The following is a 26,749-nucleotide window of genomic DNA, read 5'->3' as shown; positions in this document are numbered from 1 at the left end:
TTACTATATAAACAAATAGCTAAAAATTAAATTAGATATCAATTACAATGCCAAAAAATCTACAAAAATAAACTACGGTAAATTAATTACTTATCTCCAAAAGAAGGGAGTGAAGAAAGAAAGGGAGGGAGGGAGGGAAGGAAGGAAAAGGAGAGAAAGAAGAGGAAGGGTGGGAAGAAGTCAAAAGGAGAACCTCCAGTCCATAGAGATGTTCAGGCTTGGAAATGACTTGCTTATTGGTACACCCAAACTTCAAGCTCCCTCCCCATTCCCCGTCAGGTCCCTTACTGTGGTTGGTGGGCTCACACTCCATGTGACTGTTGCTCAACTCTCCTTGCAGTGCTCTGTCACTTGTGGTGTTGGACTCCAGAGAAGAAAGCAGGTGTGTCAGAGGCTGACTGCCAGAGGCCGGCGTGTTCTCCTTAGCGAGACATTGTGCAGGGACCTCCCAGGGCTTCCCCTTGTAAGATCCTGCCAGATGCCTGCGTGCCACAGTAAGTATGTAAAGGCCACACTTCACCAGACCTTGATTCTGCTCATTCTGTCCTGAGACCTCTGTTTTCCACACATCAGCATATTTCTAATCCATGGGTAAAGCAAATTAAGAAGAATTTAGACTTAATTTCCCCAACAAATGATAGAATGTGAAAGATCAAGATACAATTCTAAAGAAAGGTGGTTTTAAGAGATGTGCATCCACTTAGCAAATGTATCTTTGAAGTTTCTCACTTATTTATATTCTCCATGTGATTTCTTCTACTTAGAATTCAGGAGTGTGACATGTTAGACTGATAAACTTCCTAGTTGACTTTGCCAGTAATAAATTTGTATCCAACCTATTAAAAGGAAAAGAGTTGGGCTGGAGTTGTGGCTCAGCAGTAGAGCGTGCTCGCCTAGCACATGCAAGGCCCTGGGTTCGATCCTCAACACCACATAAAAATAAATAAATAAAGATATTGTGTTCAACTAAAAAATAAATATAAAAAAAGGAAAAGAGCTGAATATTTTTAATATTAAAGTATTTTTCTTAAGTGTAATTTGAAAACAGCAATAATGAAAACATGAAGTACTTTTTTTTAATATGGCAGTTTGGCTACCCTTTTAATTCATTATAAGTAATAAGCTTACTATGAAGAATTAATATAAATGACCTCATTCTATTCAGAGCTCTATGTATTTTCAGTGTTCAGGAGAGGATGCATATTTATACCCATAGATGTATGTTTTCTATAAGAGGGTCACAGCAGATGAATTCAGTTTCCACTACAGCAATTGAAATTAGTCAGCAGAGAGGTAATAGGGAATAGGGACATTGTGAATAATAGTTTCTGGATCCATTTCCTGATTTGCTTTTTCAACTTTTTTTTTCTTTAATTATTCCCTTGCAAAATAACATTCATTACCTCAGGTACTCTCCTGAACTTGCTTATGGTTAGAAAAAAAATATCTGAAGTGAACTATTCTTATTTTAATGCTGCTTGTGAGGGGGTTTGTGTGTGTGTGTGTGTGTGTGAGTCAACTTTTCTGGAAAAACAAAATAATAGAAACATTAAATTAAAATAATAACATTTATTAAGCACTTACCATGGGGAATTCTTTGAATGCATTATCTTATTTAGTTCCCCCAGCAATGTGTGAGACAAATGTTACCCCATTTAGAGACAAGGAATCCAAGACTTAGGGAAAGTGTGAGATTTGCCCAAGGCTTGGTGCCTGGCAGTTGGATCCCTTGGCCTGTTTGACCACAAGTCTGTCCGATTCCTAAGCCTACGCTCTTCTTCACTTCCTTTCTTTGCTGATTCATGGACAGCATTAACATTTTTCCTCCCTGGGAATCCTTTGAGAACAGATTTTCAAAATCTTAAGATTCCAAGTTTAAAGTCTCCTGGAATTCAAGAATGTCTGTGGCAAATGGCACCATGTCATGCTTTGTTTGAGTGATTTATCTAATTTTTTTTCTATCTGATTATTGTTGTGAATGGTTCTATAGCATTGTGATTACATTCTAAACTATCTTAGAAGAGAGTGACATGAAAGTCATACTGGCAGTTTCCTCTAAAATAATAACAGAATAATATGGGAATACATTGTGGCTATGAGGCCTTGCAATGTGGTACAGAATGAAATTATAAATTATTATGGTGAACAATGGAGGGCAGAGTAAAATTACAAATTTTACAGAGAAAAAGAAAAAAGATAGTTATATTTTCTCTTTACTCCACCCTGTTCCCTAGCCTGCCAGACAGGGAGTGCATGGAAGCAGACAAGAGGCAAGAATTCATGCTCCCTGCAACAGCCAGGTCACCCTGAGCTGGGCCTGCACATCAGCTGCAGCCTGGCCTCAGTTCATCACCTTCCCTCCATGGCCCTTGCTTTGATTGTTTCTTCCTCTGTGCTCCTGAAGAACATCCTCTTCTCCCTACATTTGTAGCACAGGACCAAGTGACGAGCTTGGCATTCTCCTGACCTCCCTGCCCCTGCTGTCTCTGCACCATTTCTCTACTGTCCATGTGCACTTAGTACTTGGATTGCCCTTGTAGACCTTCTAAGGCACCATTGTAGACCTGCAAGATACTCTACCTTGCTCCAAGACACACTACCAGGTACTATCTTCTGCTTCAACATTTGCCAACATACAGAACAGCCAACACCCATGTACCCACGATGACCTTTATAACACCTGCTATCCCCATTTCACATCCTCACCTCCTCTATGAACCCCATGATTGTCTTCATTTCCAATCAGACACTTGAAAGAATAATAGAAATGTAGTATTTGATTTTTGAAAATTTAAAATTATAACTCCTGGTGTCAGGGTCCTTGAGTTTTGGTGAAGAAGGATTCCTATTTTTCCCCAAAGTACTGAGATCAGGACCATTGAGGGAGGAGGGATATTCAAGATGCACTATGTGATTGACATATCAAGAATGTATGCCTAAGCCTCTTCCCAGGGTTACTTCAAACCCAATTTCTTGTCTCCTGTCCTCTGTCTCCCTCTTTGTATCAGCTCACAGTCTGACTCTTGTGCTCTCCCAGCCTCATGCCCACACCCTGAACCTTACGGTGCAGTATGGCTTCCAGTGCTCCTCCTCCTGAACTTGTCAGTTCTGATGTTTCAGTAAGGCCGATCCCTGCCTGACATCCTGCAGCCCTTAAAAGCCAAGCCAGTATCAGGATCCCCTCACTAGCACCCATTTTGTGTTTGTATCAGCTCCTATAGAATCCAAATGCATATGCATTACTTTTTCTTTTACATATTTAATTCTTCACTTATTCATTCAACAAATAAGGCAGTGGGAGGAAACAATTTCATCAAGTAGGAAACCTTGAGGGGACTTCTGAAAGATAAGTATCCATTCATCAGGCCTACACGGGGAGAGGTACAGGAGGATTTGGGAAAAGAGAGAAACATGGACAAAGGTAGAAGGTGTCAAAAGAAGTGGTAACTTTGTGAGAACTCAAGCAATCTCATAGGACTAGAACTTAGGTGAATGATAACAAAAGAGACCTTGAGTTTCATGATGAATAGTTTAGATTCTAATGATCAGTTCATCTCCTCTGGCAGCTATGGAGACATTGAATAAATATGAAACTGTGGGCAGGAGCCTAGTTCAGAGAATATGGCAATATCTAGGTAAGCATCATGAGAGCAGGAGCAAAGAGGATGAAATCTAACAATGGCTCTAATGTGTAATCCAAGTTCTTGATGCCTAACTAGAGTTAGGAGCTGAAGGAAAGGGTCCGTGGTGTGTTTGTAAATGTTCAAAACCAGCTCTCCAGTGGGATCATGATAGGGGAGAAGTAGCTATCATTGGTTTATCAGGTTCAGTTTCCACTGTATAAATACTGCCGCCATTGCCAGTTGCCATTCACCAGTGTGACATTGTTGAATACAGAGTTGGGAATAGATGCTAGCAATCTCACTGATTTGTGAGTGAATTTAGATGGTTCCCAGTTTCTGGCTTGAGAAAATTGGCAGAATCAGATGCCATTAACTTAGGGAATATAGAAAGTAGAGGATCATTGAGATGGGGGGACAGATAATATTTAGATTATAATATTGAATTAATTTTTTAATATTTTTTTATCTTTGTGGTGCTAGGGTTCCAGCCCAGGACTTGACCACAGTAGGCAAGTGTGCTGAGCTATATCCCCAGCCCAGATTATAATATGTGAAGAAACTTTTATCAGGAAGAAATTTCTAGTAGACAGTGGATAAATAGGTCTGAAGCTCCAGAGAGTGGTCTAGGAGAGACAGATCAACTTGGGAGACATTAACCTAAAGGAATTATTTAAGATCATCCAAGGAAAACTATAGGGCAAGAAGAGAAAGTGGCCAAGCACTTGCACCCAAGGGGTAGAAACATCTAGTAGGATACTGGCCATAACAGGATCAAAGGGAACCATAAAAAAAAGGTTTAAAATGTTGGGAAGGAGAGACTTCTTCAGGAAGGAAGTGATTGTGGTGCCATATACTCTAGAATGGACAAATAAGAACACAGAGGGAGGGCGTTGGATTTATCACTGAGAGGCGATGTGTGGTCTTTCCCAGAGAGTTTTAGTGCAGTTCTGGGAGCAGAAGCCAGACAGCATTTAGTTGAAAAGGGCAATAGAAACAAGTAAGTGAAAGCCATTTTTTCAGGATGATCTGGGATTTTACTATAGCCATGGGCCCTGGGGCCTTCATAACTCTTTTAGCAAGTCCCGCCTACTGTATCCCTTACAGCCTCCACTCAGCTACCTGTTTTCCTACATTCCGAGAAGCCTTAAAAGAATCCAGAAAAACTGCCCAGGGTTTTTATACAGCTTCAAATTAGCTTGATGGATCTTCACTCCCAGAGGAAGGAAAGGGAATCCGCACCAGCCCAGCAGCCAGATTGAGGGCTGGATTCTGAGTAGGTGGAGTTCCAGCAGGGATAGGAAGGCTTACTTAGAGGCTGGGTCACAGCCAAAGCCCATTAGGGAGTGGCAGGAGTCAAATGCTGGCAAGACCAAGTGTAAATATCCAGTCCAGATGGCTTGGGGCAGAAGCCTGGCTTGACACCAAGCCTCAGATTCATGGCAAAGATACCATGGGAGTGAAGGCAGGACAGACAAGCGAGGAGCCACAGGCAACTCCCTGAAGAGCCCCAGAAACCTAGAGCTGGCCTGTATGGCATGGTGGCACAAAGACTCAAAAGGGGGACACAGAGAAGAAAACGCTTCTCATTTTCTAAGAAATCTGCTTTCCATATTGGCTTCACCAATTTGCAGTCCCATCAGCAGTGGATGAGTGTACCTTTAGAAAGAGACAAAAAATGTGGCATTTCTCAAACTCAGCACAGTTGAGAGATGAGTTAGTCCCTTTGTACAGGCCAGAACCCTCTCCAGAAGGATGCTGAGGTACCTGCTTGCTCTCTGCAGAGTGGACGATGCCCTTGCCTAATGAGCCTTAGCCAGTGTCACTGCATTGGGACACTTCCATATATGGGAGGATGCAGTCTCCCAGAACTGGACCAGTTTTTTGTCTAAGAACTGAGCCCAGTGTCACCATACTCCAGGCATTGCTCCGGAGGAACTTAACATAATCCTAGTGACTCCGGAGGCTGAGGCAGGAGGATCACAAATTCAATGACAACCTCAGCGATTTAGCAAGACAATGTCTTAAAATAAAAAATATAAAGGGCTGTGGGTATATCTCAATAGTAGAACAGTCCTGATTTCAATTCCCTGTGGAGTGTGCGTGTATGTGTTTATAATTATTAGTGGAAAATGCATTAATACACTAACCTGCCAAACATCATAATTTGGTAACACAGTACACAGTGGAGTCTGGGTTGTTTACCCTTGAGGGCACATGGCTAATTGGGAGCTGTGACTTGCTGCTTGCTGCCCAGCATCACTAGAGAGTATTGTACCTTATATTGCTAGCCTGGGAGAAGATAAAAATTCAAAATATGGTTTCTCCTGAATGCAGATAGCTTTTGTACCATAAGAAAGTCAAAGGAGCATTAAGTTGAACCATCCTGATTAGGGGACCATCTGTGATGACTCAAAGTATGATTACTGAAACAGAGACCAGAAAGCACTCTTCCCTCTATCTTCTTATAGAAGATGTTGCATGTTGCACAGGAATCTCGTTAGATAACATGGATGCTGCTTCTTATTTTCCCTTCCCTCTTTACCAGCAGCATCCCATAAAATTGTCTATCAGTAAAATAAACTGGGACAAGAATACCTCTCTCTACTATTTTGGTTTAATCATGGTACACTCTAGGGCAATGGTCCTCAAACTTTGCTGCACATTCAGTCCCCTGAGGAGCTTTTAAATACTTTAATACCCACACTGTACACTAAATTAGAACGTTTGTGGATGGGCATTGAAATTAATAAATAGTTAGCTGTTTTGATTGAGCATTTTCTGTGAAGATTAATATTTTTAAAACCATTGTTTACGTAGTAATGGGTGGACTATGAATTTAACCAGAGAATCCTCTTCTGTTAGTTTTCCTTCACTATGACAAGGTATCTGAGAGAAATTGATTAACAGGAGAAAACATTTATTTTGGCTCGTGGTTTCAGAGGTTTTAGTCCTTGGTCAGAAGGCTCTATAGCTGTTGGTGGTGGAAGGGTGAGTTGGAATAAAATTGTTCACCTCATGATGATGAGAAGCAAAGAAGGAGAGAAGGAGGCCAAATACAAAATATACTCTTCAAAGGCCTATCTGCCTCCCAGGACCTACTTCCTCTAACTATGCCCCACCTCCTAAAGTTTGCTCCACCTCTAGCACCACAGGCTGGCAACCAAGCCATGTGGCTTTTAAGGGACAGTTTATGTCCAAAACATAACACCTCTATAAGGTCTTCTTTCTGCCTTTGGTCATGATTCAAAGTAAGTTCAAAATTTTATGTTGCCCATTAAAAGAAAATCTATATGCTAGATAGGGCCAGGTTGACATTCTCTGTGGATACTCTGTAATCCCAAAGAGGAAACTGTCCAAGTGGCAGGTCATCTGATACCACTTAGAAATGAGCTGAGGGAATATCCTGGGTTAGAACCCTTGGACCCATTCTGAGATCCATAGGCCTGAACTACCAGTTGCACATCAATGAAATTTGTATACAAATTAATCATGTGTCCTTCACTGAAAAACCTCTATTTCAGAAATTATGAGTCTCTGTTGCTTTTCTGAACCTAACGACACCACTAAACCCCAGGAGGTTGCCACACTGAAAAAGGCTTATGAACCAGCAAGAGGACTGTAGAAATTATTCTTGTAAACAGTACATACCCTGTAACTACTGCCAAGGCCTGAGAAAGCCAACTAAGAGGAATATTGATCTGGTTTTTCTCACAGCATGTCAATGCTGCTATTAATTCTCAGAGGGCCAAAGTAATGAGGTCCCAACTTCATGACCTCCTGAATCAAGTAATACTTGATGCAAGTCCAGTCCTTCTCCTACCACTCACTAGTATCTCCAAGCCCTCCAGCTCATACCCCACATCTGCCCAGAGACCAAAATGTATCATCAAGCAGGAACCAGACTTGTTCCCACATCATGGTCCCTTCCCTCTCCTCCAAATCACACAAATCACAGTATATTTCCTCTCAGGTGAAACAGGGAGAGAGGCACTTCCCTGGGGACAGGATCTGAGGTGTGTCGTCCTTGGCCCCAGCCAGTTCACTAGAATCCATGCCAGAAAAAAGCCAGCCCATCTCTGACTCCCCCTTAGTCTGCTCTGTACCTTCTTTCCAAACCTGCCTTGGTTACCTAGCCAGTGGGCACAGTAATCATATAGAAGAGCCCATTAAGTGCCTACTACTATGCTTTGCTCTTTACACAAACAATGTGACTTCATTTCCACACTCCTCTAATGAAAGTACTAATTAAATTATCCAGTTTACAGATAAGAAAACTAAGGCTCAGAAAAATGAAATGACTTATTCATGTGGCAGAGCTAAGGTTCAAACTCCAGATTTGTCTGGCTTCAAAATACCTGCTTTATATTTTCTTTTTTGATCATGGCTCCCCATTGCTTCCTCAGACCCTGCCATGCTTGTTTAACTGGCATATTTGGGCTAGTTTCTGCAATTGACTAACTTCATCCTCCTTTTTGAACCCTTCAAATGAATTTATTCACATTTCCATTCTCTTCTTTCTTCAGATTTGGTGTAGCCATAACTCCAAGCCAGACTAGCTCCTCAAAGGTAACCCTGCTAAATGGTAGAGGCCCAACGTATCAGATCACCCTCTTACTGATGAAACTTATACCCAAAACTTGATGAAACAGGGAGAGAGGCACTTTATGAATTATATATTATGAAGCCATCATGTGATCATGCATTAGAATGAATATTTCTCTAATGTAGAATACCCATTCTCTAAATTTCATTAAAGCATTTAACCTCTTACTTCCCCAAAACAGAGCTTTGTAAAATAAATCACACGTTTTCATGCACCTCATTTAAACTTGCATTCTTTGCTGAAGTACTAGATAGTTGTAAAATTTATTTGTGTATACATGTATCATGTTATTCATGTTTTAACTCACATATTTTAAAAGAGTAATGTAGGTTTGGGAGATGACTGTCAAAAAGTTGTTAGTATTTTTGAATTTTTTAAAATTTCTTTTCTTTCTTTTTTCCTGCAGAAGTAAAACCAAAGACAAAAATAAAACTTGGTGAGCAGGGTCCTCAGATTCTCAGTGTCCAGAGAGTCTATATTCAGACAAGGGAGGAGAAACGTATTAATCTGACCATTGGCAACAGAGCCTATTTGCTGCCCAACACATCTGTAATTATTAAATGCCCAGTACGACGATTCCAGAAGTCTCTGATCCGGTGGGAGAAGGATGGCCATTGTCTGCAGAACTCCAAACGACTTGGCATCACCAAGTCAGGCTCACTGAAGATCCACAGTCTCGCAGCCCCTGACATTGGTGTGTACAGATGCGTTGCAGGCTCAGCCCAGGAAACAGTTGTGCTCAAGCTCATTGGAACAGACAACCGGCTCATTGCACACCCTGCCCTCAGAGAGCAAATGAGGGAATATCCTGGGATGGATGGCAACGAAGCTGATAGTTTGGGAACTGCGTGGCATAAAATGAGACAAATGTGGAGTAACAAAAATGAGCTTTACCTACATGATGACCAAATTAATAACCAGCCTTTCTTAAGAGCTTTGTTAGGCCACTGCAGCAATTCTGCAGGCAACACCAATTCCTGGGAGTTTAAGAATAAGCAGTTTGAAGCAGCAGTTAAACAGGGAGCATATAGCATGGATACAGTCCAATTTGATGAACTGATAAGAAACATGAGTCTGCTTCTGGAAACCAGAGAGGTCAGTGATGACCTTGCCTCTCAGGTGATTTACCAGCTGGTGGCTGAGTTAACCAAGACCCAGTCAGCACACATTCAATGGAGGGGCATCCAGGAAGAGGTGCCTCCTGCTGCTCAGCTCAGGGGCACAACAGAAAGTCTGCCCCAAAGCTCAAAAGTGAAAAACTCAGGCAGGCTGACCTTTAAACCAAAAGGACCTATTCTCATGAGGCAAAGCCAACACCCTTCGGTTTCATTTAACAAAACAATAAATGCAAGGATTGGAAATACTGTGTATATCACTAAAAGGACAGAGGTCATCAATATACTCTGTGACCTTCTTACCCCCGGTGAGGCCACATATACATGGACCAAGGATGGAGCACTGTTACAACCATCAGTAAAGTAAGTAAAATAAGAATACAGCATTCATTTTGGTAGTCCTTTTTTAATGGCCATTCTAGATTTCTTGAAAACATTTCAAATTCTTTCTCCTAAGACTATGTTTTTAACTAAAACAAAACTAAAGAATGTTAAGATGTTCTTTACACACATGCATTTGGAATTTTTTAAAATTAAACTATCATGTTTTCTCAATTACTATAATATTGATATAAGACTGAATACAGTAAGAATGAGTTTAAAGCACATAGAGATAGACTGTCCCTTTGTATAGCACAAAAATAAAATCACTATAAGCCCTCTAAAAAAAAAAAACAGACATAGAAGTAGTAGTCTGTTAAGTTGCAAGTGCAAATCAGAATTCACAGAGCTCTTCCATATCTAGGAGATAGAGTATTTCATTTGAGCTCACGCTAGGTTGGCAGGGCAGGGTTGAACAATTTTCTGATGAAGTCATAGAGAAACAGAATCCCATGACCACTTCAAAGCCAGTCTGAACCAGGGACCATGTCTCATAAACATCACCCATGATGTCTGACTATCAAACAGTAACCTTAGCAGAAAACTTGGATATCCAAAATATTTTTCTGTTTTCATGCATTGTCTTATGCCATACAATAGAAAAATAAAATGATAAGAATCAAAGTTTTCTGAGATGCTTAAAATACAATATTCAATCATTTTATTTTCATCTCTATGTTAGGGCAAAAGTACCCCATTTCATTTATTTTACATAAAATAAGGGATAACCAATATTAACTCATTTTTGCATTCTTCTAATTTTGCTGTTTTACATAAAGACATTGTGCTTTCTTTCAATTTGCATTTAAGAGTGCAACTTGCACCTTATCTGTCTCTAGAGATTGTAAGAGAAAGAAACAAAACAGCAGGTGTGAAATTGGTTTGCATACCATAAAGTTCTTTCAAAAAGCAAGTTTAATTTTCATCGTGTTCTTTGTGCCTTGATCCTAATACACAAAACGTCAGAAACCCAGGTAAAATTCAGTTTTTTAAAAATAATCAATCATTAGGCTAAGGCTTAAACAAAAATATAGGAAAAAGTCTAAATTTTGTATTTGTATCTTAGGACTCTTAACACAATTTTGCAATTGTAAAAGTGGAATAAAGCATAAAGTTTAGTCGTTCTTAAATCTTTTAGTCTGAGGGTCTCTCTAAATTTAAAAATGATTGAGGAATCCAAAGAGTTTTTGTTATTTGAGTTATATTTATTGCTGTTTAGCTTGTTAGATATATAAACCAAGAAACATTTTTAACATCTCTATTGATTTATTTATAAAAAATAATAAGCTTTGTGAATGACTATTACATGTTTATATAAATATTTTTTAAAAAGCAATACCCATCATCCCGAATTACTGATACCAGTGGAATTGCTTTATGTCTTTGCAAATCTCTTTAGTGTCTGGCTTAATAAAAGATATTCTTAGCTGGACACAATGGCACATACTAAAGGCTGACACAGGAGGATCACAGGTTCCAGGCCAGCCTCAGCAACTTAGCAAGACACTGTCTCAAAATTTAAAAAAATAAATAAATAAGGACTTGGGATGTAGCTTAATGCTAGAGAGCTTCCCTAGCATGTGCAAGGCCCCAGGTTCAATCCCTGCCTGGTGTAACTAACACACACACACACACACACACACACACACACACACACACACACACACTTCTTATATATGCATACAGAGATTCTTATATATGCTTTTGTACCTGTTCGAGTATATTGTTCTAGTTGAAACTTATGGTGAATAAACTGCCTCAAAAAGATACATTAAAAAAGGGAATATCTTAATGCTATTTTCAGATAATTGTGGATATTCTCCTTTAAAACTACACCAAACGTGGACAAATGGTAGTTTCTCAAAGGTTATTTGGAATGTGAAATGGAAATCGTATTTGTGAAATGTTGGCACTCTGTTCACTGAAACCTACTGATTTTTTTTAATATTTATTTTTTAGTTGTACACAATATCTTTATTTTGTGTGTTTATTTTTATGTGGTGCTGAGGATTGAACCCAAGGCCTCGCACGTGCTAGGTGAGCGCTCTACTGCTGAGCCACAACCCCAGCCCAAATCTACCGATTTTTACCTTGCACTTTGAATAGATTTTTTTCACCTAAGCAAGAGTTTATAATATCATATCAAATTTGTAAAATATTGGCTCACTGAGTTATACCAATATCTTCTAAAACATTGACACATTTCTTTATACCATATAAAAATTCACAGACACTTTAATATTACCATCAGGAAAATCTCTGTTTTGGAAATGTGCCAACCTCTCAATGATAGATGCTAGCTTTCCAAAATTCTAATTTTTGCTTGAAAGCTCCAATTTTTATCATTGGCAACAAATACTGTCAGTTGTTTTCCTTGAGTTGACCAGCTCACTTTGTTCATTTGAAAATATGTATGTGTCTGCTAAATACCCAAGTTCAAAACACAGTGTGGACTTTTTTTGTCATAGCTTGTCTGCCAGGTATTCTTTCAAACAAACATCATAGTCCATGAAAACAACAGCTAACAGTTCAATCACACCAGCATGTTTTAGCACACAATGGAAGTGTTTTGTGTATGCTCCCTGTTTTGTTATACAGAATATTACAAACCGTTGTACTGGATTGAAGTTTAGTTAAATTAACAAGTTTTGGTACTTCATTTGGAACGTCTTGAAGTGATACTGGCAGTTTTGTTTGTATTGCATTGTGTGGTAGTCCACACCACAGTGACTATGTGGATGACACTGCCTGCTTCACGCCAGGAGTCTGAACATCACTGTCTTTGAAAAATCAATGCAAAGGTCAATACAACAATGGAAAAAGCAAATAATGTTTCAGTATTATGGGGAACATCCTTTCCCCTCACTGACACAAGGTCCATGGACTACCCTCTGTAGACTGCTATCTGGCTCACAGTTCAGTTGTGTGCATTGTAAGGAAATAGCCTGAAAAAGCTGATGAGTTGACCTATGGCCACACAAGTACTACAGTGATATAGAGGAACGTGGGCATTTAGAATAAATATTTGTCAAATTGAGTTGATTGCCAATAGTTGACTTGATGAAGCCAGGCATGGTGGCACACGCCTGTAATCACAGGGAGGAGGAGGCTGAGGAAAGGGAATCACAAGTTCAAAGCCAGACTCGGTAACATAGTGAGGCCCTAAGCAACTTAGTGAGACCCTGTCTGTAAATAAAATTTTTAAAAACAGCCGGGGATATTGCTCAATGGTTATGTTCCCCTGGGTTCAACCACTGGTACCCAAAAAAAAAAAAAAAAAAGTTGATGAAATGGAATTAAGTTTTCTGAGGCTGAGATTTGTAGAGCTCATGTAAATAAAAGGTTTTGACATGGTACATCCCACTCAGATGTGTTTCTGCATGCTTAAAGATCAACCATTCAAAACTGAAGCAACTCCATATGTCTAATAAAAATTTTTGATTTTTGTTTTTTTAAGAGAGTAAGATCCATTTTTCTTTTTAGTTTTTTCTCTGAAACCTATGAAATTTATTTGTTCATTTTACTTTTAATTTCCTGTACATAACAAAGGTGCTCAAATATATTTTTCTGAGCCTCACAAATCTTTTCAACAGAAGAAATTCAGAAATAGAATTATGTTTCTAAGAACCTCTGTCCTGTCAAAAGAAACCATATAGGTGTGGAATATTGTTTGGACAATATTGAGTAAAAAATCTCAGCGAGGAAGGGAAGGCTATGGGTGAGTCAACTAGAGATGGTGTCTATAGAAAGTTCAGCCTTGTCATTACCTCAAGTTGACAGTAAGACTGTGAAGCAGAGGCCATGGTTGGATCTGTTAGGAGCTCTGCCTGCTGGTTCTCCAGCTCAAGGACTGCTCTGGCTTAGGTACCTGGGTGGCATCTCTTGGAAAGTAAGGCTCACAAGTGCTCAGCAATCTCAAACTCATTGACTTCTTGAGGCCTACCAAATAAATTGAGAATTGATAAATCATACAAACATGTTTGAAAAAATTAAGAAAATAAGTTAGTATATTTTTCATGTCTGTATAGTTAGGAGTCATACTTTTTTTTTCAACTGCTCCTCCTCAGTGGTAATTTAATAGTGAATATCTAGCCCTGTAGACAGATAGGTCTGCCACAGTGCCATTGCTGTGGACCACTTCATCTGTCTTGACTTCTGTCCCTTTTGTGGATTTCACACGTGTGCTGCAGGGGAGCCTCATATCCTCCTTGTACCTTTCCTCTGTGCCATTACTGTGTTCTGTTCTGGTCATTCATGTATTTATTCATCAAAGGTTTTTTGAGAGCTGATGTATAAAACTCACTGTGCTAAGCAGTGGGAATTCACAGCTGTGAATAAGATTTGGCCCCTGCCCTTGAAAAGATCACACTCTAGTGGAAAGAAATAGATATTTCAGCAAATAAATACTTGAACCAGAGAATAAGGAGCCCAGAGGGGATAGAAGATAAATGGAAGAGTATTGGGGAAAACTTTACAGGGGAAATTACATGTGATCCAGTACCCAATGGTAGGACAAAGTATTGCAGGAAGAAAGGCCATTTCAGATAAAGAGAACAACATATGCATAAGCTCAAGGTGATGTAAGATCATGGAATGTTCTGGAAACAAGTTTGTTATGGCTGGAGCATAGGATGAGTGACAGGAAGTGACAGGAAGAAGTGGCTCAGCTCAATTAATGAAGAAATGCTATGTTTAGAAGTCAGACTGGTCCCTGTTGCTAAGATCTATAAAGTGGGATGGGAAAATAAATAATACATGGGCCAATGGTCCAGGTTAGAAGTAGATTCATATCATTAGGAATAATAAAATTTAAAGTTTCTCTCACTTCTCTGAATAATAACCTAATTAGTAAACACCTGATTGTCAAAGTGGTATTTTCATGTAGGCTTTTAGGAATATCAGTAATTGGAAAACTATAAGGGACTCATGCAGTTTATTCCTGATTCTTTTTGTATGTGTGTGTCGGGGGGAGAGGGGTACAGGGATTGACCCCAGGGGCTCTCAACCACTGAGCCACATCCCCAGACGTTTTTCTTTTGAGACAGGATTTCACTAAGTTCCTCAGGACCTCACTAAATTACTGAGACTGAATTTGAACTTGTAATCCTCTTCCCTCAGCTTCCCAAGCCACTGAGATTATCAGCATATACCACTATGCCCACTATCCCTAATTCTTAATGGCACAGTCAAAATTCCGTACAAACTGAAGTCTTAGCTTGTTACCTCAGCTGACCTTTTCACACAGTGATGGTGAGACAGTGATCTGTCACAGAGTAGCTTATACCAAAGCCCGCTGGATCTCACTGTGAAAACTCATACCTGAAGCTTCTTAGGAAGGATTTGGGCTGGAAATGAAGGTTTAATACCCAACAAACTAATAGGTTTGTTTTTAAATGGGGTAGATTAAGCCAAAATTCCATCCAGAAGAGTCTGTTCTCATGTAAAGGAAGATGGGATGCTGGCTACCCAAGCACTGTCTAGTTCTAAGGGTGTAGTGAATCTAAGGCAAGAGAAGAGTCTCTCCTGCCCTGCTGATCTGCATGCCTATAGGTAGGATGCTTGACAAGATCATCTTTGGGGATCCCTTTTAGGCCAAGGCCTATAAATTTGTTTTTCTTCTTTCTCTGCAACTTTTAATGGCCCCAGGGCAGTTAAATGTGTTCTTGAATGCACCCTCTTTATAACTCTTTTACAGGATAATTTCGGATGGACCTGGGAGAATACAGATAAAGAATCCTACAAGGAAAGAACAAGGAATTTATGAATGTTCTGTAGCTAATCATCTTGGTTCTGATGTGGAAAGTTCTTCTGTGCTGTATGCAGGTAATCTCCTTGGTTGAAACCTAGAATGTTTCTGTTTTGTTTTTAACATTAATCTCCACAGCGTCAGTTCTCAACCTTGAACTCCATCAGTTACCTGAAGGCTTGTTAAAACATAGATTGCTGGTCCCTACCCTTGTGATTCTGCCTTGGTAGGTGTGGATGAGTCTGAGAATTGGTGTTTTAGTATGTTCCTAGGTTATGTGGCTGTTGATGGATAAAGGCCCATTCTCTGGAAGTGGCTAATCTAGAGCTTATTCTTGAAGAAAAGGAGATTAGTGAGGCAGATTTAGTAGGAGGTATTGATATTATGGACTTTTCTTTCCTTTAAAGTCCCAAAATATTTTTTTAAAGTTTTTAAGATTTTTTAAAAGTTCTTTAAAGTTTAGAGGTTTTTTCCTTTTCCTTTAAAGGAAAGAGAATAATTATTCTTTTGCATATCCCTCCTGATAGCAAGCCTGCCAATCCTTAGAAATACCTCCTGGAGGTTGCAACTTTACATTAATGTGTGTCTTCACAGGAGCTGGACAATGTCATTTTGATATTAAAATGTGCTTTTATTATAAAGGAACATTTTAGGTGGCAGTGCTTCTTGTGGGAGGCTTATGTTTTGTAAAAATAAAACAAGAGCTATTCCCGACCTCCCTACTCTGGAGTTTCTGGTGTCTATGGCTCAAATAGACTTAGATGAGAAGAGGAACAATATCAGGGTTTAGAGTCTGGCATTTGGTCAACTAAGAGTTGTGCTGTGTGGTAGGTGCTTCACATTTTTTAATTGAGGAGACTGGGCCAGTTGATTTTAAAAGGCCCGTGAATCTGCATGGCTTAAAGATTCTGAGCCCCTTCTCTGGCTGTCTTCTCAAGGCAGAGCCTTTAGCCTTTTGTTTTCTCCTGGATTATTCTGCCCTGTGAACATTAGCTCCTTTCCAGGAAGAGTCAGTTCCAAATTTTTGGAATTCCTGGGGGAATAGAATTTACCCTACACATATGCACATGTACACTTCAGTTTCCCCTTAAGCCCATCCCAGAATAATCTAAATTTCTAGTAGTCCTCAGGAGCCAGAGGATGAGCTGTGACAACCAAAGCCTTCTGTCAGCCAAAAGTTTTCTGTCTTTATACTTCTTAAGGTAGCTTTCCACTGGGCCACACTCTCTAGGAGAGTACAATGCTCGGTCCCCCACCCTCCCAAACGTGACCTTTCCTTGATTCTCTTCTCCAGAATACCATGGTTACCAAGATAGCTTGCTGAAGTGTCATTATTCTCTCATGAATTAGCTATGCATAGACCATAAAAATGGTTAAAGAAGTATAGTCTCCCCACTGCCCAGGAGCTTATATATTAATGTCAGATTAGGGAAACCAATCACTGCAATGGTGCTGTGGTAGAGGAATGTTGTCAGTGTCCTTCCTGGGATGTTGCCTTCCCTGATACCTACATACTGCTGTGTAACCCCTGGGCAAACAGCCTCTTTCTCTATGTCAACATCCATAACCCTGAGCAGTAATGGTGTCACCAGTCCTTGAGCTCCTCATGGGCAAGAATGTGTGTTTTCCAACTCTGTATTCCTGTTGCTCATGTCAGGCAGAAAGTACGTTTCCTGAATGAGTTAATGAATTAATCTGTTAGCTAAGTATCAAAATTCAAAGAAGTGAAAGTCTTTGGATTCTTTACTCTTTTGGGGTTTGTTTTTATTTTTTTTTCCTATAAGTTTTATTCAGGTATTTGTTTCACATTAACTAAAATGCTAAATTTGAACTTTCCTTGCAGACTATTCTAATCCACTTGTAATAACCTCAGAGAGTTTCATAAATTGGGTACATCTGATGTCTTCTCCCTTGAGATTTTCTGCGTATAGAGAGATGTGAATAATATTTTAAGTAGGCCTCTTTGCAGTTAATAGTCTTTAAATAATAATAGCATTTTATTTTAAATTGAGATGAGTTCATTTAAGTCAGGTAAGAAGGGGCCTCTATGAACCATACTTTGAGTGAGAGAAGTGTAGCTGGAAGATACCTAAGAAATCTTTTACTGAAGTCCTTTCACTGGGATTCAAACTAAAGTCCAGAGAGGAAAAATTTTGCATGAGCACATGAATATATAATTAGAAGAGGCTCAACAAGAATTGTGGTCTTCCTATATGATTTTCTCTGATTTGTCTTTGAATGATATCTAGAACCCTAGTTTTTATTCTGGGGAGAACACAACAGCCTGACTCTGGCACCATATATAGAAAAACTTTGTAAGAGATATTGTAGATACCATGTTTATATTGAAAACACCTGCTTGCACCCTCTGCACTGGTAGGTAGTCTTTGTGATTATCAAGAGAGGAGAAGTACCTCTGATCTTGTTACCCCAGAATGGACACAGATTGGGCATTTGGAAAATGTTTTAACTGAATAGAACCTTGTCTTATTCTTAGCTCAAGATGAGAGGGCTCCTAGAGGTTTCTCCATCCAGGATAACTCCTACCAAGGGACAGAAGAATGGATCAGGATATTTGGTCCTGCTCCTTCAGCCCATGCCTTCTCCCTTCCAGAAAATGTCAGGTGGTCACAAGCCCTGGCATGTTTTGTCCCTGCTTCAACTCATCCTAGGCCACATGGCAGAGACATTATTCCTGCCCTTTCATGTCTTCATTGCTTCTTCTGAACTTCTGAATTCCTTCTTCAAATTATCAAAGAGGAATTATTCTTTTTTTCTGATTATAAAAGGAAAATATCTTTATAGCCTACATATAATTGTTGCAGTGCACCTTTGAAAGCATCCAGCCAACTGTCCATCCATCCATCTATATACCCAATCTGTTCATCTGTCCACTGAGCATCTCTAGCTATGTATGTGCCAGTCCCCATGGTGTACCATGGGGGATAGCAAGGACCAGCATTCTACCCTGCTCTCAAAGAGCTCAACAAAGTTTACAAAAGGCAGAATGGTTTATCAACAACTGAAGCCTGAACCTAACATAGTTTCCTACTCCCTTTGAATTAAGAGGCACCTGTCATCTTGTCTGTTGAAAGAAATATCACCAAACCAGAGCACAACCATCTGTCCATTGTGGTGGGAGGCATCGTGGAGGCAGCCCTTCAAGCAAATGTGTCAATCCGATGTCCTGTAAAAGGTAAGCATGGTTGTTTTCAGTGGGAGGGTGCATGACTAGCCAATTGCCAGGGACAGCAGCTGGTATTTTAATATTCTAGACTTCAATCTGATAGGCTTAAAAATCTGATTTTCAGCACACTGACAGTTGATCTGACTCCGAAGAGAGAGCTTATCCAAGCTTAGAGGACAAATGTATAAAACAGAATGCCGATTTACTTGTCTCTAGCATGAACGGTCACTGCCATGCATACCAGAATGTTCATATTAGCAAGACCAGAACACTTTGTCCCTATGGGCAGATCTATAGGGAAGGGTGGTGTTTAATCAGATGGTTGTTTAATAAAAATGAAGATTGAAAGGGGATTTTTGAAAATTGTTAGATGTATATTCTAACTAGACAAAGTCTAGGCTCAGCAAAGTCAGGTTGGCAACAGGAATATCAATGTCCTCTGCTTAGGCTCTGTCCTGGACTGTCCTTGGATGGGCACCATCAGCCTGTATCTCAGTGGCTCTTTCTGCTTTGTTTATAACTGTGGACAACCCTCCTTTCTAACAGACACACTCTTCAGTAGAAATAACACTATGTACCTTAACCTAGGGCTGTGCTGTCTCTTTAAGCCACTCTCTTAAGTGTTAACCTGAGCCCATCCATCCCCAAGCTGTAGATGAACATTACATCTGCATGAGTGAGGTTGCATAAACAACTTTTTATCAGTTCCTTACAGAGAATTATGAACTCAAATTTGAGATCTTTTTCTTTCATTTAATTTTTTTTTTTTTTTTTGGTACTAGGGATTGAACCCAGGGGTACTTAACCAAATCACATCCCCAGTCACTTTTATTTTTTATTTTGAGGCAAGGTCTTGCCAAATTGCTTAAGGCCTCACTAAATTTTTGTAGCTGGCTTTAAACTTGCAGTCCTCCTGCTTCAGCAGGATTATGGGATTACAAACGTGCGCCACAATGCCCAGCCAGATCTGCTCTTTTAAGGTAACTTTGTATATGCCCTTAATTTACTGCATTTTGACTTAACTCTGTGGACAGCTGTGATTCCCTAATATCCAAGCTTTAAGAAGAAACCTGTAGTTGGAGCCACTGAAGATGAATTTTGCCTGGGCCATAACCCAGATAGTCCAGGTTGGCTGTAGGAGCCTTTACCACTGTTCTCAGTGACACAGTGAAAGCACATGTCACTTATCCAGCTTTCAGCTCTCCTCCCCTGGAGTGATCAGTTACTTGCCATGTTTCCAGAGCTGCAACTTTGGCTCCACAAACAGTGGAAATTTGCTAACCCCCAAGGTATTATTTTTCACCCTCTGGAAGTCCCTGCAGTACTTGGCCAATGCAGTCTTTTGAAAAATCTCTCCAGTCTCCCAACTGACTCCACCCACAAATATGTGAGTTTTCTGGCAAAATAGACCTACCATTACAGAATGGCCGGCATTCTCTGGCCACAGCAAGGAGAAAAGCAGAACAGAGCTTTGCAGATTCCAAGCCACAAATGTCTAAAGTTTCTATAGCCCTCCACCTGCAGAGGACTCTGAAAAATAGATCTGACTTCTATTAAGTGAAACCTCAACTTATAGCATTACTTCTAAATTTTTCACTTCCCCAATCGTTTAAAATCAGGCTTTCAAGGGAGATGAGCCATTTAAAGGGTTGGAGTATTTGCTATCCTAAACCAGGGACTGCATTCAGGGCAAACTGTTTTTGTGTGTGTGTGTGTGTGTGTGTGTGTCAGGTTTATTCTCTTATCCAGGCCCTGTCTGAAGGAGGGTTGTCTCTGACCCCTTCCCACTGCAGCTGCCCCTCCTGCCCTGTGCTGTTGTGCTGTAGGTGGATAGCACAACTTGCCTCTTTCTTCATAAGGTTCAGTGTTGGGAGCGCCCATCTCCCTGCTTTCTGCCCCATCATTCTGCTCTTCCTAGGGATTGTCCCATTTGGTCTTCTTGACCCGGCAGCCATCTCCTAGGATTTTAGACCCCAGAACCTCATAAGGGGTTCTTTTCTTTTCCAAATAAACCTGTCTCTGAAGGAACTTCAGTTATTTTGAGTTAAACAAACCTATAATGAACTTAGTCTTTTTGTATGGGCAGAAGCCATGGCCAAATTAACTTTTTATGGAGAGTCATCTTTTTAAAGACAGTGAAGTTAATGTAGGGTCAGGATATTTGGGTTTTACAGCAATTTTGTCACTAGCTAGCATGTAATGTAGGTGAGTCACATATCTTTCTTGCCCTCATCTGTAAAACAGGAAATATACTATATAGGATGGTTATCATCTAGTCCTTCTTTGTTCATATGAGTACATTATAACATAATTTACAAAATCAAAGACTTGCAAATTGCATTTTTATATTTCAAATAAGAATTTCTATAAATCAGTGATGTATAAAGAGTTTTACTTTTCACTTGCTTTTACCAGATTTTTATTAATTATAATGAGCTCATTTTGTAGATTCCATACCACATATTCATAACTTCTAGACAAATTCATAATCCTTTATAATCGCCAAATATATTTTATTCAATCCATGTGGTACAGAGATCAACAATGATTATTTCTAGTAATTCTTAAGGATATTTCTAATAATCTACTAAATAGTAGAACCTGAAAATCAGTGTATTACTAAAGTTTAAAAGTTCTGAATAGTAAAGGTTATTTATCTTGCTCTTTTAAAAAAAGAAGTTTTGTTTTATTTTTTCTAAAAATGGGGAATAGGAGGCCATTAAACTAACTGTACCCTTTCTGTCATCTTCTGGTAAGAAGAGAAAGCTCCTCTGAGCAAAATTAACAGTAAAGATATATAGCTGCATCCTTAATTTTTTAATCGTGTAAGTGCATAGCAAAAGCATTGTTCTTTTTTCCATCTTAGATCTGAGAAGCTCTCTTGGCCCACAGATTGGAGTAGGTTTGAGCGAGGTGATTCCCAAATGGATGGCACTGTCAAAGCTATCAATGGCTCAGTCCCAAAGTAGAAAATCTCTTAAACACAAGCTCCACTGGACAACTGCCCCTTAGAGCAAGGTGAAAGTGCCTGAAAGGATTGGGGATGCTTTGAAATTCAAGCTAAACTAAAGAATAAAAACATTTTAGAGTACTGGTTATAACACATAGTATATACTTCTTCAGAAAGAAAAGTCCTACCACCGTGTTTGGCACCTGATAGCACCCCAAGCAGCTGATTTGTGTAGGGTATACACAATAAGGGCAGATACAGAGGCAAATGAATGAATAAAAGCCAAAGTTATATGAAACTGAATCCAGGCATATATAAGACTAAGTAGAAGTTTCCTTGGGAAAGCCAAGATTTTATTTTTAACACTTAAAAATATCTGAACAAATTGCCACAAACTTGAATCCTCTGAAAGCAGATCCTGAGATGGAGTTCAGTGTGCAGGATGCTTATTACTTGCTAACATATATGGAACGAAACCATCAAGCAGGAGTGGACAGAAGGCAAATGAGAACTGTGGTGCTGGCCCACAAAGTCTCACCAAGCCCAGGAGAGCTTTGAAGCATATTTCACTCATCAGGTTGCCCCAGTGTGAGTCACAGTGACCAGGCCCTTCACACACCTGCCTTCGTCAGTCATGGGTATGGAAGGAGCATGCTCTAGGGGGAACTGAGGAAAATGTGGAGGTACTAACAACTGGAAACTGCCAGAAGCTGAGTCACCAAGTTCTTTGAAGGAAGATTTAGGTGGAGCATCTTTATATTTACCATGGAAATTTAGATAACGTTTTTTTGGTTCTATTAATAGATATAGAAAAGGCATTTGATCGGTTTCAACATAAAATGATGTTAAAAGCTCTTGGAAAACCAGTAATAGAGGAGATCATTCTTACTCTGATTTAACGGTAAAACTTTAAAACATTTCTATTAAAATCAGTGATTAAATGCCCTTTATCACTGCAGCTGTGCAAAAATAAACTAGCCAGTGCAATAAGAGTACTTTTATGTTTATTTTTATTTATTTGTTTGTTTATTTTGGTGCCCCCCAGGGCCATCCCACCTCTTTTTTTATATTTTATTTTAAGACAAGGTCTCACTAAATTAATCAGGGCAAGCAACTTGCTTAGGCTGGCTTTGAACTTGCAGTCCTCCTGCCTCAGCCTTCCAAACTGTTAGGATTACAGGTGTGTGCCACTGTGCCTGGCAAGAGTATTTTTAAGAGAAAATGGAAGTTTAATAAAAGAAATTTTCTTCTCATATATAGATAATATAATTACATTGAAAATCCAAGAAAATATAGAAAGATTTTGGATCTGTAAATGCAGGATAATTTCAGTTTTTAAAAAAAATAAGAAAAAGTCAACAAATAAATGGCTTAATACTATATCTCAAAGCCCTAGAAAAAGAAGAACAAATCAACACCAAAAGTAGTAGACAGGAAATAATTAAAATTAGGGCTGAAATTAATGAAATCAAAAGAAAAGAAACAATTGAAAAATTGATAAAACAAAAAGTTGGTTCTTTGAAAAAAATAAATAAAATTGACAGACCATTAGCTACGCTAACAAGAGGAGAGAGAAAACTCAAATTACTAATATGTTTTGAAAAAGGTAATTTCACAACAGACACTACAGAAATATAGAAGATATCTAGAAATTATTTTGAAAACTTGTACTCCAATAAAATAGAAAATATCAAAGGCATCAACAAATTTCTTAAGTCATATGATTTGCCCAAATTGAATCAGACCAATATCAACCAATGAAATAAAAGATGCCATCAGAAGCTTACCAACCAAGAAAAGCCCACAGCTGAATTCTACAAGACCTGTAAAGAAGAACTAATACCAATGCTCTTCAATTTATTTCAGGAAGTAGAAAAAGAGGGAGCACTTCCAAACTCATTCTATGAGGACAATATCACTCTGATTCCAAAAGCAGGCAAAAACACATCAAAGAAAGAAAACTTCAGACCAATATCTTTAATGAACATAGATGCAAAAATTCTCAATAAAATTCTGGCAAATACAAAAACATATCAACAAAAGAGTTCACCACAATCAAGTGGGATACATCCCAGGAATGCAAAGTTGGTTCAACATACAGAAATCAATAAATGTAATTCATTACATCAATAGACTCAAAGATAAGAATCATATGATCATCTCAATAGATGCAGAAAAAGCATTTGATAAAATGCATCACCCCTTCATATTCAAAACCCTAAAAAAATTAGGAAAATATCTCAATATCATAAAAGCTATCCATTCTAAGCCAACAACATTCTAAATGGAGAAAAATTGAAGGCATTCTTTCTAAAAATTGGAACAAGACAGGATAAGCCATCTTTCACCATTTGTATTTAACGCAATTCTTGGAAGACTGGCCAGAGCAATTAGACAAACAAAAGAAATTAAAGGGATATATATAGGAAAAGAAGAACTCAAATGAGAATTATTTGCTGGTGATATGATTCTATACCTATAAGACCCAAAAAGTTCCACCAGAAAATTTCTAAAACTAGCAAATGAATTTAGCAAAATAGTAGGATATAAAATCAACACCCATAAATCAAAGGCATTTTTGTATATCAGTGACAAATCCTCAGAAAGGGAAATAAGGAAAACTACCCCATTTACAATAACTTCAAAGAAAAACTTGGGAATCATCTTAATGAAAGAAGTGAAAGATCTATATAATGAAAATTACAGAACCCTAAAGAAAGAAATCAAAGAAGACTCTAGAAGATGGAAAGATCTACCTTGCCCTTGGATAGGCAGAATTATTATTAACAAAATGACCATACTTCCAAAAACACTATATATATTTAATGCAATTCCCATCAAAATCCCAGTGACATTACTCATAGAAATAGAAAAATCAGTCATGAAATTCATCTGGAAAAATAAGAGACCCAGGATAGCTAAAGCAATTCTTAGCAGGAAGAGTGAAGCAGGTGGCATCACTATACCAGACTTTAAACTATACTACAGAGCAATAGTAACTAAAATGGTATGGTATTGGCAACAAAGCAGACAGGTAGACCCCTGGTACAGAATAGAGGACACAGAGACTAACCCACAAAATTATAATTATCTTATATTTTAGACAAAGGTGCCAGAAACATACATTGAAGAAAAGATAGCCTCTTCAACAAATGGTGCTGGGAAAACTGGAAATCCATATGCAACAAAATGAAATTAAACCCCTATCTCTCACCATTCACAAAACTCAACTCAAAGTGGATCAAGGACCTAGGAATTAAACCAGAGACCCTGTTTCTAAAAGAAGAAAAGTAGGCCCTAATCTCTATCATGTTGGATTAGGCCCCAACTTCCTTAATAAAACTCCTACAGCATAAGAATTAAAATCAAGCATCAAGAATGAATAAAGGGGATGGATTCAAACTAAAAAGTTTCTTCTCAGCAAAAGAAACAATCTGTGAGGTGAATAGAGAGTCTACATATTGGGAGCAAATTTTTACCCCTCACACATTAGATAGAGCACTAATCTCTAGAGTATATAAAGAACTCAAAAAGTTAAGCACCAAAAAAACCCAAATAACCCAATCAATAAATGGGCCAAGGACCTGGAAAGACACTTTTCAGAAGAGAATATATAATCAATCAACAAATATATGAAAAAATGTTCATCATCTCTAGCAATTAGAGAAATGCAAATCAAAGCTACTCTAAGAGATCATCTCACTCCAGTCAGAATGGTAGCTATTAAGAATACAAACAACAAGTGTTGGTGAGGATGTGGGGGGAAAGACACACTCATACATTGCTGGTGGGACTGCAAATTGGTGCAGCCAATATGCAAAGCAGTATGGAGATTCCTTGGAAAACTGGGGATGGAATCTCCATTTGACCCTCCATTTGACCCTCTCCTCGGTCTATACCCAAAGGACTTAAAAACATCATACATCAATGTTTATAGCAGGAAAACAGCCACATCAATGTTTATAGCAGCATAATCACAATAGCTAAACTGTGGAACAAACATAGATGCCCTTCAATAGATGAATGGATTAAAAATGTGAAATATATACCTAATGGAATATTACTCATCAATAAAAGAGAGTAAAATCATAGCATTTGCAGGTAAATGGATGGAGTTAGAGAAGATAATGCTAAGTGAAGTAAGCCAATTACAAAAAACCAAATGTAGAATGTTTTCTCTGATATAAGGAGGCTGATTCATAGTGGGGTAGCATGGGAGGAATAGGCGAACTCTAGATAGGGCAAAGGGGTGGTAGGGGAAGGGGAGGGGACATGGAGTTAGAAATGATTGTGGAATGTAATATACATCATTATCTAAAGTTCATGTATGAAGACATGAGTTGATATGAATATACTTTGTATACAACCAGAGATATGAAAAATTGTGCTGTATGTGTAATATGAATTGTAATGCATTCCGCTGTCATATATAACAAATTAGAATTTAAAAATACTAAAAAAGCCATACAGGATTGCTAAAATTTAACAATCTAAACCTATAATAAAAATGAAAGAACAAGTGGTAAGAATAGCCCAAGCCTTTAGGAATCAATACAAATAGCAAACTACCCAACATAAAAACGAAAAAAGGATATGAAGAGATAATTATCAGAAAGTAAAACCCCAGTGGCTAATAAACATATGAAAATGTTCCTGTTCTCAATTGTAAAGGAACTAAAAATAGAAGTGACATTCCACCTGAGACTTATTACACTGGGAAAGCTTAAAATGTTTAATACTGCCCAGGGTTATCAAGAACATGGAGAGTAGGATCTCATGCACTGCTGGCCAAAGTGCATGTTGGATGAACCAATTCAGAGAATAATTTTGTAAAATCTGATAAAGTCTTAAGATAAATCTCAAAACCAGAAATTCCACTCATGGATTCTTAATACTGCCTCTTTACTGTACATTCTTAATACTGCCTCTTTAAGCAAAGAGGCAGTATTAAGAATGTACATTGCAGTATTATTTATAATAGCATAGAGAGAGAGAGATGTATATCTATGTTAGAATGCTTTTACTCTTGGGAGAAGGAAAGAAAGAAGGCATGGGGATAGAACTTTAGCTCTAGCTATAATGCTTTATTGCTTTAAAAATGTCTAAAGCAAATAAAGACATATCAATGTCCATTAATTTTGGGT

The 26,749-nt window shown here is 38.6% G+C and overlaps 1 protein-coding gene across 1 annotated transcript in view; it reads left to right on the top strand.

The window, feature by feature from the left end:
• Adamtsl3 (ADAMTS like 3) overlaps positions 1-26,749 on the top strand; it is a 320,152-nt gene that overhangs the window by 250,571 nt on the left and 42,832 nt on the right. Inside the window, exons 20-23 of the mRNA XM_005320199.5 lie at positions 341-494; positions 8,633-9,704; positions 15,418-15,545; positions 18,536-18,664. Coding sequence (XP_005320256.1) covers positions 341-494; positions 8,633-9,704; positions 15,418-15,545; positions 18,536-18,664 — 1,483 coding nt within the window. The remainder of the gene's footprint in view (positions 1-340; positions 495-8,632; positions 9,705-15,417; positions 15,546-18,535; positions 18,665-26,749) is intronic.

The sequence above is a fragment of the Ictidomys tridecemlineatus genome, chromosome 5, assembly GCF_052094955.1.
Source record: "Ictidomys tridecemlineatus isolate mIctTri1 chromosome 5, mIctTri1.hap1, whole genome shotgun sequence".
NCBI lineage: Eukaryota > Metazoa > Chordata > Mammalia > Rodentia > Sciuridae > Ictidomys > Ictidomys tridecemlineatus.
This window is presented reverse-complemented; position numbering and strand designations above follow the sequence as displayed.